Raw genomic sequence first — 21758 nt, 5'->3', positions numbered from 1 at the left:
GGGGGGGGGGGGGGGTTCAATAGATTTAGGAGCCTGTGTGCAATTCTATTCCATCCTGCTCAGATGCATGAAAAAAAACAAACCGTCAAGGAAAACAGTAAGTGGGTCCATGGGAGGATCTAGAGTTGTGAGAAGAGAGGTGCAGATGGGGCACCACATATTTCTACACAATTGAGAGTCAACTAGAAACTTTACTAAGAATTTGGGATCTAGGGCTATATTATTCTGTTTAAGATTGAAGCAAAAACAGATATAACTTCATTGGAATGAGTTAAAAACAATCTTCAGGGCTGCGAAACAGCTTCATTACCAGGAGCAGCTAACAGACAGCAGAACTGATAGCTTGATTAGTGCAACATCAAGACTTACAGCGAATAGAAGGTGGTTAACACCTGTGGAATGAAGAGTTTAGAAGGGATCGAGTAGATTACAATTAGCCATGAAGTCAATTGACTCCCTTATCACTGCCAATTAGCAACTCTGCTGCCAGCGCCAGGCAATTGTTTTTAAAGTTTGGGTGGAGCAGGAATCAGAGTGGGGTGCAAGTGCACCTTCCTCCCCCTTAGTTGCCAGTGTAGCTAGGTGCCCAGTATTCATAAGGCTGGGAGCACCAGTCAGCTGACTGATGCTCCTAGCCATGGGAATGCACCAGAGCAAAGGGCTCCAACAGGCACCTAAGGCTGGGAGCACCAATCAGCTGATGAGCACCATGTCCAATTTAAGGTGCAGTAGGAACCAGCCACATTTATTACACATAGTTTGTGTAATAACTTTGTGGCTTAGTCCCTGTTTTATGGTGTCATTAACTCCTTGAAGGTGTGGCTAGATTACTACTTAAGACATGACTAACTGGTTAATCATGTTTTAAGTGTAAGGTCTGCCAGGTGCCTTAATTGGTCCAGGTCCAAAAGAAGGAAGTTGCCTAAGAACAGGCCCTACTGAAGAGGGTAGAGGTGGTAGACTAAGGCAAGAAATCTGGCAGGAAAGATGGTAATGTGGGAGAAGATGGAAAGTAAGACTGGGAGTTGGGTTGGGAGGAGGCCATGGCTATTTGAGTAGGCAAATTGTGATTTAACATGAAGAAAAGGAAGTGGAGGACTGGGCATAACTAAGCTGAGACTATCCGTTAGGGCAAGGAAACTAGGATTGGCAGGTAGACAAAAGGAGATCAGTTGGCAGGAAAGACAGGTCTAATGAGCAGAAAGGAAGAGGAAAGTGAGATTAGATGAGGGGGACAGAAGCAGGGGAAGGTGGTGGCAGTGGACACAGAATATAGGTAGAAGATGGCTAAAAAAATGGTGGGGGGCTGGAGTGAGGCAAACTGGATGAGAAATTGGAGGTAAATTAGCAATAATGGGGCAAGGTTACCATGAATGGAGGAGGAAACAAGGACTTGAAGGGCAAAGTGACTGCAGTTGGGATGATGAACATGTGGAAAGGATTTGGGGATTTGGATGACAAACTAGGAATAGGGAAGAGTAATGATCTTGACAAGGAAAAGTTAGAAAAAACAGGTTAAAAGGAGTCAAACCTAGGAAGAATAAACCTGAATGAAATATTTATGGCCACTGGAGTACAAGTCCTAGAAGCCAGAATGGATCTCAAGATCTAGAGGAGAGGTTCCCAAACTTTTTGTTATTGCATACTTCCTCTAGATTTACCAGCTGCCTGCAAACCACTACCAGTTCACATTTTATATTTTAACCCCTTAAATGCCAATTATAACACAAATTAAATTAGTTTTTACACAATTTCTCCTGTGTACCCCCCCCCTCCCCCCAGAGATGTTCCATTGTATACCCCCAACAGTATGCATTCGACAGTTTGGGAACCCCTGCTTTAGACTCACCATTCTTCTACTGTCAGTTTCTGAATCCCACTGGCAGTGTTCTAACCCAGTCCCATATGGTCCTACTACTTGTATCAGTTACTTGCTAGATCAAGTGGCAGAAGCCTGCATGGTAGATTTAAACTTTAAAGGGCCTTTCTTGTTGATGACTGGTGTGGGAAATTAGTATGATGCCAGAACTAAACTACCATTTTGCTCATTTTTTGTTGAAAACCAGGAAATCACATGAACCAAAGCTACATAAGAAGAGCATTATTAAGGTTGCAAATTCTAGCACTCCAAAGCTTGCAAATGGCAGAATTAGTATTGCTTGTGCACCCTTACTTGTCTTCTCTTGTACCTATGTATCACGATGCAGTCCTTAATTGCATTATCACATGCTATTTTTTTTCATGTTCCAGTCCCATTGAGTGTATAGTTGACACCTACTCCGCAGATGAATCAGGGTTGAATAGTGAAGAAACTACTTTGTATGTTGCAGAAGTCTGAAGGTGTGAATGAAGCAGGAATACAAGCAGAAAAAGGATGGTGTCATGTTTAACACAGTTCCTATGTGACAATAGTCAAGTTGCTTAAGACAAACTTTTCAGTTAACTAGAGACCTTGTGGTTTGATTTGCTGAGTGCTCTCCCCTGCAACTGAAGTGAATAGATGTGCTTTGAACATTTTAAATGCTACATCCTGTTTGGTTTTCTGAAAGAAAAAAACAAACAAAATCAAAAATGGGTCTCAAGCATCTAAAAACTTAATACCCAAAATTAGTAGATACTTTTGTGCCTCAATTTACCATCTGTAAAATGGGGATAATAATGCCTCTTCATCTTACAGGCCTGCTATGAAAAGAATTCAGATTTTGTTACAGGGAACGTACCTTGAATGCCTTTATGCTCCACTAGAGAAATACAAACTCTAAAACTCTTGGTTCAGATGTGATACCTTTTTATCAGGCCAACTAAAAATAGCAACAAAAATTCTTTCTGTCCAAGTTTTGTAGCACTCACACCATTCTTCAGGCTGAGGAAAAATCAAAGATTGTAAAAGTCCTCTTAGGTAGAAAATAAACTTCATTTTGCGCAGGGGAAGTTGATGCTGAATGTATATTCCTCTGTGTCTGTCAGAGTCCTTTTGTGTGAGTTGCTTTTTGATGTGCAAATAAGGCTGTCCTCTTCCTTGGAGGTATTAGATGTCAGAAGCAGGCAGGGAGGCAGAGAAATCTTTCTTTGTTGTTTAGCCATGAAGTTAATTTTTCCAAAAATGGCTACATACAGTATATGCTCCACTGACATTCAGAATTATGCTAGTTTGAACTCCTAGTTGAGCTACTAGAGACAGACAGCTCAAAGGGTAGGGATCATAGGAAAAGCAGTCTGTTTGAAACCATATAAAATGCAGGCCTATTTAACCCCAGAAAATATGTCGACAATCTTTCCTCATAACAAAGTTAATTTGTAGAAATGTAACAAGGTAGCCACTCTGGGCATATCCTTGCTCATATCCTAAGCAACATCTACCAAGTGTAGGATACAGAGATTCAGGATATGCTTTAGTGTCCAGTACAAGAAAGTGCACAAAAGGAAATGCATGATTCTGTTCTCATAGCCTGGTGTAAAGAATGCCCAGTAAATAACGCCAGAGGCCACGCATTGAAATATGAAGATAAAATCAATCTATGGACTAGATTGATTAGTCTAGATCTATTGACTAGAGATCTGTGCCCACTTAGTGAACATCATTCATTTTTTAACTGAATGAGGCAGGTGATATGTGGAAGAAATGTATATGATCATGTAATTAAGAATTGCATCATTATTTCTACACATAAGGGGCTGAATTAAGATATTCTAGGATTAATTTTGCAACCTTAATAATGCTATTTTCATCTAACTATGCTGTCAAAAGTGTTGATATTACTGTTTAACAGTTTTCTGATATACCTGTCCTGACGTAGCATGCTAGCTGAGAGGGTATGACGCAGTATTTTCAAAATCCTGGCTATATGCCACTTTGTTTTTTATGCAATACATAGATTGACTGGGGGAGGAAACATTTGGCATAAATCGATGAATGAGAAGACAAAGAACAGTGTGTTTCGTTTTGGTACATAATATGTTTGTCATTCTTATACAGAGCTAGTACAAGCATTCAGAATGATCTGCAGTATAATTTCAGTATGCAAAGCCTGAATGACATAAGGCACATTAGAATGAATAAGGTTTGTTAATTCTTTGCTCCTGTGCCAAGAAATCTCTTTGATTCTGCCAAGCTTGCAACAAAAGACATCTGAATGTCATATGTCGAGGACAAATGAACTATAGCAATAGCATTTGCTGCTTTTACACGTGGTATTTGTTAATTTCTCCATTCCCTGTACAGTTATTTCATATTTTCATATTTAAGAATTTTATGTGATTTTTATTTTTTAAAGCTCTGAAATAATCCTAATACAACAAGTTATCTCAGAAGTTTTGTACTTAAAATATTTAAATAACAAGCACAGCAGGATTATACTGCATGGATGTGAGATATTGAGCAGATATCTTTTAGTTTTTTGTTCCCTATTTTTAAAAAGTCACTGCTATACTTTTACTATTTTTTAAAGGCCAAGGTATGCAGAATCATCTCATATCACAGGAAATCCATAGGTTACAAATCCATAACACCTGCAATATAGAAGAAAAACATCTCATTGGAGAAATACAGGTGGTTCAGAGAGTACATCCATTTTATAATTTCTTACTAGGCTGGCTCCTAGCCTAAATTTACCTGGAAAAGTGTGGTTTTTCTAGCAGGTGTTGCCTGATGTGACCAATATCAAACAAATCTTAGTGGAGATAAGGTAGTTTGTTGCTTTAATGTGTTAGAAGCTTGTAATAATCTGAGGCTCTCTTTACTTCCACTTGCTAATGTGTAAGAACTACAAGAACACATCTTCTTTGAGCTGTAAAAAAACAGAAAAGGGGGCTAGAGGTACACACACACACACAGCTGGATACTGCACTTTCAGTGAGGGGCCACTTCCCTCTAATGGGGTATGATGGTAGCAAAACTAGAATGTCTTGCTGTGGCATGGTAGCAGTGTTGGTCTAAGGACATAGGTAGACAAGGTTCTTTGGGTGAATGTGATATCTTTTATTCGACCAACTAAATTGGAAAAAATGGTACAAACACCCTTCCTGAAAGCTTGCGAAAAACCATTTTTCCAACAATTTTGTTGGTCTCATAAAAGATACATTTACCCAAAGAACCTTGTCTTGCTGTGTCTTCAAAGATGATGGTGCTAGATGCCACCCCTAGCTGACTGAGCTGTAAACAGGTACCTGATTATCCAGGCTGGAGTGTCAAAAGTGATGCTAATCACACCATTCCCTTTTTCGGTTGTTGGCTAAAGAATCTGGCAGGTTTTACCTATACTGACTGAAGGGATTGCTAGACTCCTGTGGACCTTTGACCTCTACCAACCCATCTCTTAGCACAGTACAGGACCACATACATGGGCAGGCAGCACAGACCAGCTCTCATGCAGCAAGTTCTGCCACTTAAGGTTGCCTCATGATAACTCTTCCATGGGCCCAAGCCTCAGGTTAATGGAGTGTAGTTACCCCGCATTTAATGTTTGTTGTGCAGAAGGATTAAGCTGCACCCCTTCACATGGTAGATCTGGCCATTTTGATTGCTATACAGCAAACCCATCGCTGCCTCACAGACAAGGGTGCAGGTTTTTCAGAGTGGGGCAAGCTCCCTCTTTGTAGGCCTGGACAGACACCCTAGTGTAGTGCTAGTGGGGCAACCACCTCGCCTCCTCGCCCCTACACACCAGGGCCGGGCACTGAAATAGCGTCGGGAAGGTAAAGCCACACCCAACGCGTCCCCCAGGACTAGGCTTGACACCAACCCCCGACAGTGCGTCCGCCCGCGGGCTTCCCCACCACGCTGGCGTAGGTGTGGGCAGGCAAATGGGCAGGAGCAAGCAGGGACGTGACGAGGCCACAGGGCGGAGCGCAGCCCCACCGCCCAGGCTATGACCAGAACTTGGTAAGGGGCCACCCTGCAAGCGCTGACCCTCCCTCTCTTTAACAGGAGCAGGAAACCGATCGACGGGAGCTATGTCCAGTCAAGTTGGAGAAGCCCCCTGGGACAGCCAATGGGCGTGCGGAGCGGTGACGCGCGAAGTGACGGGGGGCTGCCCCGATCTGTGCGGGCGATCCGCCCGCCCCTGGGCTCCTTCTCGTCCTCGCGCGGCCCTACCCCACCTCCCTCGGGCCCCGCCCCCCCCCGCCCGCTGCAGCGCCGTGCATGTGCGGCAACAACATGTCGGCGCCGTTGCCTGCCGTCGTCCCCGCTGCGCGGAAGGCCACTGCCGCAGTGAGTGGCTGGGGCCAGTGGCCGCGGGACCCCTCGGCTGGCGGGCGGGGCGGGGCTGGGTTCCCCCTCGCCTCCCAACCGCCCCTCAGCCGTTCCGGGTGGGGCGGGGCGTGCAGGAGCCCTCGGTCCACCTTGTTCCCCGGCTCGGGGCCGCCTCGGCCACCCGCCCTTCCTTCCCGGCTTCTTCACGACCCTTTCATATATTCTTGCGACCCACTTTTGGGTCACGGCCCATGGGTTGAGACACGCTGCCCTAGATGAAGCGTGGAGACCTGGAACGGATCCGCAGCCCACCACTTGTGGAGGTCTCTGGGCTCGGTTACTTTTGTGGCGAGGAAAACGGGAGTGAGAAGGAAGAACCTTTTTATATGGTTTCAAACAAAACTGCTTTTCATACGATCCCTGCCCTGTGAGCTGCCTGCCCCTAGGGCGTGCACGCGTTCACAAGACTCAGCCCAGCGCGTCGGAGCAGGAACCGGTAGTGCCCAAACCGTTCTGTCCGGTCGGGTCTTCCGAGCCCTTTGCACCCGTGCGTGGCTCTGCGATTTTTCTGCTCTCTGGAGGGAAAATGACGAGCTGGTATTTTCCAAAGGGCACCAAAGTCAGAAAAGGTTGAGAACCATGGGTCCAGTCTCGGTAGCTGAGTGGTTCAGGGCCTGTCCGTGGGCCAGATCCAGTGTGAGGGTTGAGCACTGCATCAGTTCGCAGTTGGGGTCCAGTGAAAGGCCATGTGCTAGATTAGGCTGTGGCATGACTGTGTGCAGGTGCACTGGGGTTTACTAGGCCATGTAGTCCAGCTGGCTGGACTCCCTGCAGAGCTGAATATTTGGTGGCAGGAGAGTGGTACAGCATTAATTGCCCCAGCTCTGGGAGCAATTAACAGTGTTAACACTGCTATTGCTCCCCTGCCACCAAGGGCAACATGGCTGTGTCTCGATCCAGCCCACAGGCCAGGGGTTTAACACCCCTGGCATAGACTCAGCAGCCTGTGGCTTTCTAATGTGTCATAACAATTTATTTTCCTTAGTGTCTTTTTAACGGATATTGGACAACTCCTAAGTTCTGCGTCTTTTTAAATTTTAGGTCATATTTCTTCATGGATTGGGCGATACTGGGTAGGTATAACAGTTTATTGAAGTGTATCTGAGATTTCTTTAACAACATTCAGGATATATATTGTAAAATATGAGTGATCACAATTTTTGTTGTTGTTTCTTTACAGCCACTGGTTGCTGGCTGTTACCTGACTGCTCTGCTGGGGGGTGGAGCTCTTCTCTTTGTGGTGGTGGTTGATGCTTCTGACAACAGCTGTGAGGCAATGCAGTGAACTGTAGCATGGCCAACAGCTGCTGGGGCTTCCCACCCCGCTTGGCCACAGCCCCAGTGCATAACCTGGGATTGTGGAATGTATATGGGCGTGGGCTGTGGGAACTGGAAGCCATGGCAGGCTAGGAGCTTGTTGGCAGTGCTTGTCCAGGACACTAAGAGATACCCGGAGAGCTGTTTGCAAGGGTCAGTGCAGCTGTGACGTAGTCCTCAGAGCCCCTCACCTCTTCTAACATTGTGTCTGTCATACGTGAGGTGGTATCCACCTTCTTCCTGGTGTGCTTTTAACTGGTTTTGTCATGGGTTGGGGGATGTCTGTATGCTCTTATTTTGTCACAGGACAAAAACATTTGTTTTGTAACAGATGCAGCATCTGTTCATACTCCTAGAGTTTTACTGGCACTTTTCTGGAGAGTTTTTTGTTTTAATGAATTCAGACTGTTGAGACCAGCTTAGTATGTATTTGTCCCCTGATGAAAAGAAATAATAAGTAAAACTGCTTCAAAGAGCTCAATACATAAGTTTCTAGCTCAGCTTGGTAGTTGAGTTTGGATTAAGCCTTACTTAATTAGTTCTTCCTAGACGGAATGTTTTGGCTTGTTACAAGTAGTAATTTCCAAAATAATAGGCCCTATATTGATATAATCTAAGGAGAAAGCTGTAACTATAATTTAAGTAAATACATTTAGTATAGAGTTTGCTCAAATGGAACGAACAGAGGATACTTGATTCTGTGCTATAACCATGTACCAAATACTCAGTTCCTCAAAGTAGTTTGTGAGTAGCTCAAATAGTCCACGTGTCAGATGAGTAAGACTTTCTGTGATAATGTATTGGTGCCAGACCTAAATTCCTCATTTATATAAATAGTCTTGGTGAAGTCAGAACAGTTAGTATGTTATTATCAGGGATCCGGGTTTTCTGTTTCCCATGGAAAAATGGAGTAATCCGCCGATTTTTCCTTTTACTGGAGGCAAACGTGGGTTTCTTGTTTTACGAGAGAAACCCGTGGATTTTGCAATGAGCTCCTTGCAGGTTGGCAGAGTTCCCCCACCCCTGCTGGTGCCCCTCACTCCCCACCTACAGGCCCCCACTTCTTCTGGTGCCCTTTACTCTCCACCCACAACACCCCCCAGCCCTCTCCTTACCCCCTGTCCAGCTGGCTGGACTCCCTGCAGAGCTGAATATTTGGTGGCAGGAGAGTGGCACAGCATTAATTGCCCCAGCTCTGGGAGCAATTAACAGTGTTAACATTGATATTGCTCCCCAGCCACCACAGCCCCTCCCTACCCACAGGGAAGAGTGGGGTGGGAAAGCTCGGTGCTGCCACTGGGAGCCTTGTGCCGCTATGTCTAGGTGCCCCAGCCCTGCCCAACAGCAGTGGGGGAAACAACTTCAGTGCTGTTGTGCTTCTGCTGCTGCTGGGCAAGCAGGGGGCACCTTGCCATGGTGGTGCAGGGCTTCCAGAGGTGGCACTGAGCCTTCTCACCCTGCCCTGCTGTGCCAGCCCTGCCCGCTGGGCTGCAGAGGGGAGGGCAGCAAGGCAGAGAGCCCCAAGCGGGTAGCACACACCCACCCCTACCCTGTGCACCAATCTGGGGAGCATGTGGCCCCCATGGAAGTGCACGCAGTGGCAGGGAGCCAGCTCCCTTGATGCCCCCTGGATGAGCCACTCACGGCTCTATCCCGCTCCCTGCCTGGGCCCTGCGGCTGTGCATTCTGGGCCTGGCCCCCACGCACCACCTCAGCTGGGCAATAGCCCCAGTCCTGTCCAACTCCCTCTCTTCTTCACTATGGATGCCTCAATTCCCCCTGCCCCCGACTTATTGTGGGAGCTGCTCTCCAGGCTGCCTGATTGCCCTCCTCCTGCTTCCCCCAGCCCATTGCAGGCTAGAACTCTGCCAGCCTGCAAGAGAAAATGGGCCATTCCCTATATTTTTCTCCTTTATAGGTGAAAATCTGCACTTTTCTCCTTAAAATGAGAAAATCCACATTTTTCCATAGCAAATGGAAAACACAGATCCCTGATGATCACCAACTGTACATCTGTAGGTGTATAAAAACAATGGTAGGAACTGATTACAGTTGCTGCTTCTAGATTTATTACATCCAAAAAGCAAATTTATTTTCATTCCTTTTGATTTAGCGTACTTCAATTTTGTAAAATGGTTCTAGAGAATAGAATATACATTTTAAAATTTTTTTTAAATTTAAAAATATAATTGATGTACATTTGGGTTAGATGGGCAGGAATTTATTGCTGACAGATCACAGATGCTTTATATAGGTATATACAAATGTGTATCCATATATATTCTGGTAAATAGAAGAGAAGGGAACTAGTTTTCTTTTTAGATGTGTTTAGTATTGTACGGAACAGAAAGAGTTATGTTCAAATGCAGTGCTTCTCAACCCTTTTAGAGTCACGGCACTCCTACCAAGCTCTTTTTGATCATGGTAGCTTCCCTGGGTATGAACCACTGTTGGTGCTGCCTCAGCTTACCTCAGTGCTTCTCAACCAGATGCTACTGTCTCCAGATAAAATTACCCCACACCTGCTACACATCTAATCCGGGAAGGCCTTTGGTACGGGAACATCCTTCTCCTGCAGCCTCAAGCAGGCAGGAGTTAGCTCAGGTTGTGGGCCTTCTCTCTCACCACTTCCCTTGCCCTCTTCCCCCCTCCCAGAAACAGAGGCATGTGTGTGGAACTGGCCCATGGGCCTCCCAAGGAAGGGAAGGGCAGGGCTGCAACCTAAGCCAGCTCCTCTTGCCTGCTTTTTGCTGATCAGAGAGCCCTAAGGTAGTAGGGGTTGTGCACAAGGCAGTTTTACCTGGCTGCTGCCACAGCAGTCCTGAGGGGGTTTTGCAGCACCCTCATCAAGAACTACTGTTTGTTACATTTTGCCCTAGGGGTGGTTTTTAGAAGTGTTTGTAATCTTGTTTTTAGAAGTGTTTGAACCTTTTCATCTTGTGTAGCATTGTTACTGCAGCAGTACTTAGATATTAAACTTAATAGAGCTGAAGAAGCAGATGCCATTTAACATACTTTTCTCCAACAGACATGGCTGGGCAGAAGCATTTGCAGGCATCAGAAGTCCACACGTAAAATATATTTGCCCACATGCGTAAGTTCATAATTTGCCTTTTTCATTTTTTCTTCCTCTAATGTAGATTAAATTTTGTAGGGAGACTGTCAGAAGGAAAGGCAGTGGTACTTGGGGGCACTTAGTGTTTTTGTGAACCAGGTTCTTAAAATTTTTAACTTACTATCTACTGGAAGCAAAGAGTACAGATAATACATAGTTTCATAGTTGGTAGGGTCAGAAGGGACCTGAGCAGATCATCAAATCCGACCCCCTGCCATGGACAGGAAAGAATGCTGGGGTCATGCTTATTTAAAAAATAAACTTTTAAAGGTTTTTTATACGAGTTACTTAAGAACACACTACACTATTTATATTTTGTTCTGTTCTCAAGCAGAACAAATTTTGAAAAATTATCTGTAATTGCTTAAACTCACCAACTAATTTGACTGTTGTATCTTTGGTTTTACTGCCATTATTTGCGAACAGCTAAACTTAAAAACAAACACTGTATTCATTTTAGACTTGTTTGTACACTTTCTGATTCATTCTCTTCTATTTCTGATAAAAAACAAAATTAGTCTTCCCAAATGTTTATTGTCAATTTTAAAAAATGTGAAATAGCTGAATCCAGTTGTACTTTAAAAATGGGATGTGAGACATCTAATTTTACAACTTAGCATAACCACTTTTTTATTGAAAAATGCTATCTACATTTGTTCCTGTCAAACTTAATTATACCAGTACTGTTTTTCTCAATCTCTAGGCCAGTTACTCCCGTTTCTCTAAACATGAATATGGCTATGCCATCTTGGTAAGTACTTGTGAATTAGAAATAATTGTTTATAAAGTTTTAAATGTTTATGTTTATTGGGCTTAACTTTCAAGATGGTTGAACTTGAATTACTAGCTGAAATCAACTGCAAATGTGGAAGACTTTTAGGTTTAGTGTTGTTCCAGTTAAGGGTTTCTGTTAATGGCATCTGCTTTTTAGGTTTTTTTGATATTAGCTAAGATGGCATGCCAGCTAGGTAGAAGAAAAAGATGCATTTTAACACTGAAAGCAATTACCTTTATAATACATGTCATAGTTTTGAGTCTATGAGAGCCTTTTTTATTGTTGGTAAAAATGAAGAATAATAGAAATGTTGAGGAATTTGTTTTTTACTAGTATAAACAGATTTTTTTTTTTGTATACCATTAAGATGGATATTTATGAGAGAGTCTTAGACTTCTTTTAGGATGGATGTTCTCAGGTTGTTTTTTCTTGTTTTCGAGCATAGATGCATTAACTAGTCCTCCTTCTTTCCTTTCTCCCATGCCTTCTTCCCCTCAGCATTTTGTAGAGTACCTGAAAAAGTATTTCATTTCAAAGCATAATGCCTGTTATTTGTTGGTGCAGAATATAGTCCCAAATCTTCTAATTTAACGTTCAGTCTTTTAAGTATTTGAACTGAGTTAGCTTACCATCATAAATTTAGAAGAGAATCTTTTAAAGTATAGAGTTGTCTGAAAAGTCTAGTTTTGTTAATCCACATTTACAGTCACATTTATGTTGCTGACTGTCAGTGTAAACTATGTTTTTTCTTAGCTACTGTTAACGTGGTGCCAACTGAAGTGAGCCCACATTGCTGATTAAGGAATTGTCCTCTGCCAAGAGATAAGTTATTTGAGATTGCAGAATATTAAAGTGATAAAACACTTAAATCTTAACTTCTTATTCTTGGTGTGATTATGCCAACATATAGAGATCTTAGTTTCCTAATGAGTAATCTCTATTTTGCCTTAAGGTTTGATATTTTTGGACTCTCTCCAGATGCACCAGAAGATGAACCTGGTATCAAGCAGGCAACAGAGAATGGTATATTTGGGGAGATGTTGAATGTATTTTCTTCTTAAGATTTTAAAAGAGAAGGGTTATGAGTGCTACACATCTGAAATAGTTCCTTCATTCCCAGCAATATCTGTAATCTTGGTCTTTTACTTGGATAAGCAGCACTGATCATTTACACAGTTACAACTCTAAATGTATCCAACTAATTGGGTAATTTAATAAATTTAACTGCACAGACAAATTGCCAGAAAATTTCACTGAAAAGGCTTTTTGTATTTGTGCATGTGATGTGTATGTCTGAAAGCCACTGAGTTTTAAGAATTTTGTAGATCAGGGCTGTCCAACTTACTTGGCCCTGTGGACTAGATCTGGACTGTGGGGCTTACTGTAGGCCAGATGACCCACTTCAGGCAAGTGGCTTGTCTGCACAGCTGCTTGAGCCATTCCATTGGCATGCCTACAAACAAATGTGGCTGTGAGGTATGTGGCACCGCAGACCTGTCTGCAGTACCATATGACACGTTCAGGTGTTTCCTGCACTGCTCCCTTGCAGTGCTGGTGGGATTTTTGACCCTGGGAGATCCTGGGGTCAAAAAAAGTGGGGCGGTGCACATGGCAATAGTGCTTGCTGCTCAAAAATGGAGCCTGGATGGCCAAAGCTATGGTCCATCTGCTGGCCAGACTCCCAGCTGCAGGTGCACTCCAGCTTCCCAGGATCCCAGGTAAAGCTCCTGGGAACAGCATAGTTGCTGGCCCCAGCCTCCCCTACTCCACTCAGGATAACCTTCTGCACATCAAAGCCTGTGTGGCATAAGCATCCCCCAGGGACAAGTAGCAGCAACACAGGTGTGCCACTGCTACTTGTCACTGGGTAACCAAACGTCTGCACTTGTCTGGATGTAGCCCAGGAGGTGAGCACTGTCACTACTTGCCCCTTTCTCCTGGTTGCTGATTTGAATCCACACTGGTGACCAAAGACTTCAAATTCAGTGGTGGGCAAAGAAATGAAGGGGTGAGTAGAGGTGGTGTTCATGTTCTGTATTCTGGAGCTGCACTGACACAGCAGTTCTGGCAGCTGTGCTGACAAACCTTACAGGTTGCTTGTAGCCCTTGAGCCACTAGTTGGACAGCCCTGTTCTACGTAGCAAAGCCCAATGGGGTGACAGAAACATCTCTTTATGCCACTCGGTAAGCAGAAGATGGCACCCTGGAATTAGGACTATTGTGAGACCTGATACAACAACAACCACTCTGAGAGAAAAGCTGATGTTTGTGGCCTGAACTTTTAGTACAGAGGCTTTGGTGGAAGCATAGTTTCCCTTGACACTGGGGAGAACAACCATACTCTTTGTGTTGGAATTCTGATGACCCAGTCAGTAATTCAGTTAAAATGCCTTGTAAATCCAAAGACCAGTAGCAGTTGTACAGTTATTTAAACCAATGCTCTAAAATACTGTAAAAGAATACTAACTATACACTGGATAACAGCATTACAATACTTAGTAATGACTGCACCCTCATAGTAGTTACACATTACAAGCATGTGATCAAAGTACTTACAGCTGGGCTAGAGGGAGATTTTAGCTGGCTAGCTCCAGCAGACCAACTCATAGTAGCAAAGAGCTCTTGTTCTCTGTCTTTCCATATTGTACTCCTAAATTCTCATGATATACCAACTGGAAACTTCATCCATATTTGTCTTGCTGTTTCCACACCCCAATAAAACTTGCTTTGCCCACCTGCTTTAGATTTCCCAGGGATGATGTCCCATGTGCCAGATTGGTACCATTTCTCTCATATTTCCTTATAGATTAGCACATCTGTAGCCCTTTATACTCCTTTCTAAGGACATGAGCATTTTCAGTGTTCCAAGCAATTGCGTGTCTGACTTTTTGTTTCTCAGCTCATGAATTCCTGTATTTTTATGCTTGTATCTTGTAAAACATCCTGCCACCTATTGCATTACAGTTCTTAATTCCTACACCTTTTCCATAATTTCTATCTTCTGAAGTCCTCTTAGATTTGCGTGCATATTAATTACTAGATGTTATTTACATTCCAGTTAAAGCACTGATAGATCAAGAAGTGAAAAATGGAATTCCTTCCAACAGAATAATAGTGGGAGGATTTTCTCAGGTAAGATAATAGTTTGGAAGAAATGTTGGTATATTTTCCAGGGAAATTTAAGTTGCTTCCTTGGCATTAGACAACCTTGATCTTTTAGGTGAAGGAGCTGATGATGCTATCTGCTTCTGAAAACTTTCAGGCCATCAGTTTCTATTTGCCACCAAAAGCTCATAATTTTCTTCATGCACTGAAGATCTACTAAGTGAAAAAATGAGTTTACACACACTATACATATTTTTACTATATATCATTAAAGTAACTGCATCTCATATTTTAACTTCAAAATAGTAATTTTATCTATTTTCCTTAGGGAGGTGCCTTATCTTTGTATACGGCTCTTACAACACATCAAAAATTGGCAGGGGTCTTGGCACTCAGCTGTTGGCTTCCATTACGAACTACTTTTCCGCAGGTATTTGTTCTGCTTATCTAATGTAACTTGACTTGGGTAAGGCCACTTAACATATATTTTAATATGTTTTGTTTTGCCCTTCATGACATTGGTTCCATAGACCAATGCCTCTATGCCCTGTTATCTGGAATCATATGGACCTGGTGAGCAATCTGAGGATTGAGCGGAAGCTTGGTGACAGCAACCATGACTTGGTCAGCTTCTCAGTTCACCAAAGAGCAGGCGAATCCCTCAGTAAAATCAAAATCCTTAACTTCGGGAAGGTTGACTTTTGCAAACTCAGAGATTTGGTAAGTCAGGCAATCAGGGGGCATATCCCCCTAGATAAGGTAGCATATAAGGAATGGTCGTCTCTCGAGAACATAATCCTTGAGGCACAGGGGAAAGCCATTCCATCTCGCATGAAATGTAATCAATGGGCAAGGAAACCCCTTTGGCTGAACAAGGAACAGTTGCACTTCATTAAACTCAAAAGAGAAGCCTACTCCAGTTGGAAAATAAGAAGCATCACCAAACAGGACTACACAGCACTTGCCCGTACCTAGGGAGCGGTCCAGAAAAGCCAAGGCACAAACCAAACTCAGGCTACCTTCAGGGATCAAGGACAACAAAAAGTCTTTCTTCAGATATGTGGGAAGTCGAAAAAAGAATAAAGATAGCATTGGGACCCTGTGGGATCAGACTGGGCAGCTGACGTCTGATGCCCAAGAAAAGGCGAATCTCCTAAATGATTTTTTTGCATCAGTTTTTCACCCTACCAAGGGGATCACACTGTCAGAAAGGACATGGACCAGCCTGGGAGTAGGCATCGGGCCCAAAATTGATGTGGATCAGATGAAGGAACACCTTGAGAATATGGACATTCGCAAGTCTGCAGGCCCTGATGGAATGCACCTGAGAGTCTTGAAGGAGCTGACAGACATCATTGCAACCGCTTTGGCAAAGATATTCGGAAATTCGTGGTGCTTGTGCAAGGTCCTGGAAGACTGGAAAAGGGCCAGCATGGTCCCTATCTTCAAGAAAGGGAAGAGGGATGACCCAGGGAATTATAGACCAATCGCTTGGATGTCCATCCATGGAAAAATTGTAGAGAAAATTGTCAAGGGATCCATCAACACCAGACTAACAGAAGGCAAGCTTCTGAAGGCCAGCCAACAGCTTTGTGACTGGCAGGTCTTGCCTGATCAACCTCATTTCCTTCTATAACCAGGTGACATGAGCCCTGGATGGTCATATATCTGGATTTCAAGAAAGCCTTTGACCTAGTTCCCCATGATGTCCTTCCTTATGGCTAAGATGGGGAACTGTGACCTTGGTCATTTTATAGTCCAATGGCTAGGTATTTCTCTAAAGTGTTGAACATCCAGTTACTCCTCATTAGTGTGAGTGCATCACAAACTTTAATTCATCTTCTTTATTCTGATATGTGATGAAGTAGTATAACAACATTATGGTTGGGGCACATTAAATCCAGAGTTTGCCAGATTGTACATTAATTTAGGTGCTTCAATTGAAGGTCCAACATGAAACACACATGCAGCCTGTTGTTTAGAGTACTTAACATTAGTTTATAAAGTTTTGTGATAAAAGCTTTGTACCATGTTTTGACACTAATCCTCACAAACCCCTATGAAAGAAAGATAAATATCTCCTCTGTTTATGCCTAATGACTCTCAATAGTGCTCATTTCTCAAGATCATATTACCTTGTTGCAACAAGCATCAGTTGCCATTAACTTCAGTGGCAATAAATGCTCAGAAATCCTGAAAATTTACCTTTGGGTGTATTAAGATGGATACTGGAGGAAAACAAGGAATTAATCATTAGTAGCTAGATACCTGAAAAATGTTTGTGACATTGCCAGTAACATCCTAAAACAAGTCTTAAAGATAATCCTGTGGTAAAACAGTTCTTTCCCAAAAAGTCCTAGCTTTATTTTTTTACTTTTCTTCTAGTTGAGTTATATAAAATGTTAAAATGTTTACGTGTATAGAAATTACACTTTACAAAGAATTATGTAATAAAATATTTTAAAACTAGCATTTTAAATACTTTAGGGTTTTTTTTAAATACATCTATTACTTTTTTTTAATTTAATAAAAAATATTCCTTATCCCGTATTCCCTTCCATCCCTATCCACTCCCATTCCAACCCATCTGCCTTACACCCAGGGGAGTCCCCAAAATCCAGTCATCCATATATATATGAAAGCACTAAATATAGCCCAGTCTCTGTCTGTGCTGCAAAACCCACCCTTTGTAATGTTGTGCTTTTTTTTCTTTTTGCCAGGGCACTATCAGTGGTGTCAACAAAGAGATTCCTGTTCTTCAATGCCATGGGGACTGTGACCCTCTGGTCCCTCTACTGATTGGTTCTCTCACTGTTGAGAAGCTAAAAAGTATGATAAATCCAGCCAATTTAACCTTCAAGACTTACTCAGGCATGATGCATAGTTCATGCATTGAGGTAACGTTCTAAATTAAAACAGATTTTTTTTTAGAGAAACCTCTTTAAACTTTTTTTTAAAGCAGAACAGGTCAACCTCAGTGCTCTTGTTCAAATGGAACTATTGCTTTATGTGACTGTTTATAACATGGTGCTTAATACTTCATTTAATTGTCCCTTGGGCCAAACAAATGTTGAGGCCAGGCCTGGCTACTTGCTAACATGATATGCCTTCTACAATCATACTTGTGGCACTAGCTAGTCATAATTTTTCAGTCCTCCATTTTAATAGGAGACATGAGAGGTACCAAAGATGAAATTAATTTTTCTTTCATGTCAGGTTTTGGAATCATTACTGGCCTTTTTTATTTCCATATTCTCTTCTGTATAGCTCAGCAGTTGTTCCTTCCTGCATAAATGCAGGATACTTGTTTACATTGTTTTCATGAGCTAATGTAGTCCAGAATTCTGACAGAGTAACACAACAACTAGCTATTCTGGAGAAAGAACTTGCTTTGTGAATAAAAGAGGAAAAGAAGGAGTTTAGGGTAGTAACTACACGGGCTTTAACTAAAAATAAATTAGAGGGAAACCTTTGTAGCAAGCTGGTTCAGGCCTTTGCTAATTTATTTTCACTCAGACAGTGAAAGTTTTGGTTGTGCCACATTGTGTCAAGGTGCCATGTCTTTCAGCGGGAGAGGCTTATTCAGGCAGATATCCATATGTCCAGGACCACATTTACAGCAAGTGTCCTGCTTTCCGCAGATCAATGAATTGCACGTCATCAACTATAGTAGTACTTAAGGATGTAGAATTTCATTTATTCCCATTGTATCTTTGTTAGCATGAATTAATAAGGTTCTTCAGGTTACTTAACTGCCACAGTGGTGATGTCTACTTTCCTTGTAACACTTTTTTTCTGAAGATGATTTTTTGTTTCAGAATCCCCTTAGTAAAGCACATGGGACACTAATTCAAAGAGTGAATTTCAAACTTCAAAGAGTTTGATTGATTCAGCTAAGACCTGTTTTGATTACAGTTGGTTGAAGTTCTAGACTGATAAAAAAACAATATGTCATAGTAACTGAAGTGATGAAATCCTAAGGATTTAATGAGAGGTAACTGCTGCAAATGCCATAATTGAACACTGAACTCTTCTCTAACATGTACTTTTATCCTTGAACAGGAGATGAAGGATGTAAAGCAGTTCATAGACAAACACCTACCTCCAGTTGATTGACATGATTTAAGAGGCCTTCTGTATAATACACCAGCATCAGCTGTGGTTGTGTTTAATATTTTTCATGTGCCCAATTTGAAAGCATTATTTCTATACCTGCTGTGTTACTACCGTATTGCAAATGTGTGCCTACAAGAACTAAATAGTATATGCTTACAAGAAATGGCAATCTTTCAAGTTTTAATCATTCATTGGTGGGACTACAGAAAATAAGGCAGCTAGGTAACATGTTAGGAAGTACCTGACTATGCTATTTTAAGACGGAGCTGCTTTTTGATTGTACAATTTTTAAAGTATTTATATGGCTACTTAAAAACCCATTCTGGTTAAATGAGCAATTTATACCTGGCCTGTTTCTTATATTTGGGACATGGTTTATTCCTGATTCTTACTGAATTAGTAAGAAATTCTGATACATGAAAATATATTTGGATATTCTGTTTATGTATCTGATGCACAAAATATGCAACATGTAAAACACAGTAGGGGTATGATGGGGGAATAAATATTACTGAGTATAAAGCTTTAGATGTTAATGTTTTAAACATTTACTGCATGTGAAAAGTTATCCTCTTATATACAAATAAATATGAATTAGTAACTTCAAGTATTATGTTCTGTATTTAAACCGTAAGAACATAAGTGCCATATTGGGTCAGACAGATGGTCCATTTAGCACTGTATCCTCTGAGAGTGGCAGGAGTAGATGCTCTAATCCAACCTAGGTTTTATTCTTAAAAATAATATCTGATCACAGAATAGGAAAAAATTCACATCCATCTGCAAGTTATCATTATGGGGAAAGTAAGGGGGCTCAGTGATTCTTTGCCAGACACACATTTACTACTGTCATTATTTGGGGCTGGCTGAGGTTTATTTTTGTACGTTGACCTTGAAAACTGACACACAACAAAAATATGTTTTCGCATTACGTATTTCTCCCACACTTCAGGCCTCGTGGTTCTGTTTTTTGTAATTTACCAAATTTATGTTTAAGTGATACTGTATTTTTGTATTAGTAATTGCAAGTAATTCTAAACTTTGGCGTAGAATAGTGAACTGGGAAACAATGCATTTGCATACACTGTGTGTATTTTTAATCGAATCATCTGTGACATTGGCATTAATTAATTTTACCTTCTAAGTGATATAGTATGGAATTGGAATAATTTAGATTATACAGTGAGAAACTGGCAACTCTTTCCTGAATTGTATGTGCACATGGGTCTTCAGCCTTCATTTCTAAAGAAAATGCATGACTTGACACATTGAATACCATTCTCCAGTCCCCTAGAATATTCCTAGAATATATAAAAGCATGCCTTAATATATACCTCTGGTGTGAAAGGTATTTTTTATCTCATGGAAATTTAACATTTTCAGAATTGTGGAACTGCTGATGTAAGTTCAGCACTAGATTAACGGGATACCATTTCAAAACATTTGATCAGAAACTAGATGAGAGACTGGTTGGGCCATTTAGTCCATTTTCCTACTGTTGCCAGGTTCCGTCTTATTTTACTTTATGAAAATTATTCAGTCAAGTTCTAAGGCTTTGTCTGTACTAGGAGCACTGTATAAGAATACTAGTATGTTGTACCTGCAAAACACCTATGTGCTATACCAGTGATGCTGTGCTTTGTACCTGTAGAGCAGAGCCCTTTTCAAATTAAACAAACTATGCTTGCTCTCTGATATAATGTCTATGTTAAGGAACATCGGCCATAGTTGTCACTCAGGAGCACACCTTTGCACCTCCAGCTTGACATAGTTATGCCAGCAGAATTCTGTAGTGTAGATTTATCTTAGTATCTACAGTTAAAATATTTTCTCATATCCAATACATCTCATTTTTAGCAAGCTGTTTCTCTTTCTTATTAATATATCAATGTCCCAAGCTATATAGGGCAGTTTTCTAACTGAAGTGGCACACTTCAGATATTTAGTCTTTATGTCCCCTCTGCAGCCAGTCTGTACATATCTTGATATGAAATCAGAAATAATTCCTTTGATCCTAGTTACTTCCTTGGCAAAAAACAAGCTGAAAAGTCTTATTTATGTCCAGAAGGAAGTACAGTATTCTAATTATAGTCTCACCAAAGCTGTATTGAGAAAGTGTTGCTTTCTAGTTCAGAGTGCAAATTCTGAAATTACACTGGCTCCTTTTGCCATCATCTCACACTGCATACTTGCTTACCAGTACGATCTCTACTTCTTTCTTAATCTTTTTTCCATTCATGTCTGAAATACATCCCCAGGAGTGTTTATGCATGTTTCTAATCTGTAGGTCCTTCCTGTACTCCTTTCTGCACTGTTTTCAGTTTAGTGTCTTAATATCATTAATATACTATAATTTTTCTCCTCCAAATGAGCAAACATTTTAAAGTGAGACTGTTCCTCCCTCTCTTAATCACATTTTTCCAACATTGATACGCTGCAGTTCTATTACTCTTGTTCAAGCTGGCATATGTCCTGGGTTGCCTATTTCTAGTAACCAAGTGTTTTTGTCTTGATTGTTGTACTAAAATGTATTAAATTTATTGCATGTATTTTGTGTTCTGATTTTATCTAAATATATAGTCAAATGTAACAAGATTTATCTGTATACTGTGCTGTTTTTGCTGCTGCTTGTTAATGCTTCTTTTAGCTGTAGTGACTAAAGCAGATGCAAGTAAATGTAAACTGCTGCACTTTGCACAACTCTGGTCCTCTGCTCCTGAAGAAGGAATCTTTTTCCAGTTCTTTGCTAGGAAGAACTGGAAGTTGCAGCTAAGAATCAGCAGCAGTGCTGATTTATTGCAGGTTTCCTATATCTTTCCTAGTTAACTCAGCATGTATCTTGAGCTTTGGCTCTTTATAGGTGCCAGGGTTGGAGTGGGACTGAGGATGCTTTGGCCGCCACAGCTGCCTCCATTGACTGACATACTTTGCTATGGGACCTCTACTGGAGATGGCATATACCCTGGGTTGAAAATGAGCCTGGGCTGCCAATTCTCAATATTTTAGACCTATAGGGTTGTAGATGTCAAAATCATTAATTTGTCACTTGGAAAATTAGTAATAACAGTTTCTAGAAT

General features: G+C 41.7%; 1 protein-coding gene across 1 annotated transcript; it reads left to right on the top strand.

Moving 5' to 3' along the window:
• Positions 1–6108: 6108 nt before the first annotated feature.
• LYPLA1 (lysophospholipase I) lies at positions 6109–19435 on the top strand. The gene is made up of 9 exons (XM_019527329.1): positions 6109–6211; positions 7295–7326; positions 10599–10664; positions 11389–11436; positions 12413–12483; positions 14519–14592; positions 14894–14995; positions 17286–17462; positions 18628–19435. Exons 1-9 carry the CDS (start codon positions 6143–6145, stop codon positions 18679–18681), a joined length of 693 nt encoding a protein of 230 aa, XP_019382874.1. The 5' UTR covers positions 6109–6142; the 3' UTR covers positions 18682–19435.
• Positions 19436–21758: the final 2323 nt, after the last annotated feature.

Source organism: Gavialis gangeticus, unplaced genomic scaffold (genome assembly GCF_001723915.1).
Source record: "Gavialis gangeticus isolate Ggan-Ray unplaced genomic scaffold, GavGan_comp1, whole genome shotgun sequence".
Lineage (NCBI taxonomy): Eukaryota > Metazoa > Chordata > Crocodylia > Gavialidae > Gavialis > Gavialis gangeticus.
Note: the sequence above shows the minus strand (reverse complement) of the source record. Positions and strands in the feature narration are given on the sequence as shown.

Excerpts from the sequence above, each read along its gene's own strand:
- LYPLA1 (XM_019527329.1), top strand. The coding sequence starts at position 6,143 with ATGTGCGGCAACAACATGTCGGCGCCGTTGCCTGCCGTCGTCCCCGCT. Across the intron at positions 10,665-11,388 it reads AAATATATTTGCCCACATGC|GCCAGTTACTCCCGTTTCTC; the intron begins GTAAGTTCATAA and ends CTCAATCTCTAG. Across the intron at positions 11,437-12,412 it reads AATATGGCTATGCCATCTTG|GTTTGATATTTTTGGACTCT; the intron begins GTAAGTACTTGT and ends TTTTGCCTTAAG.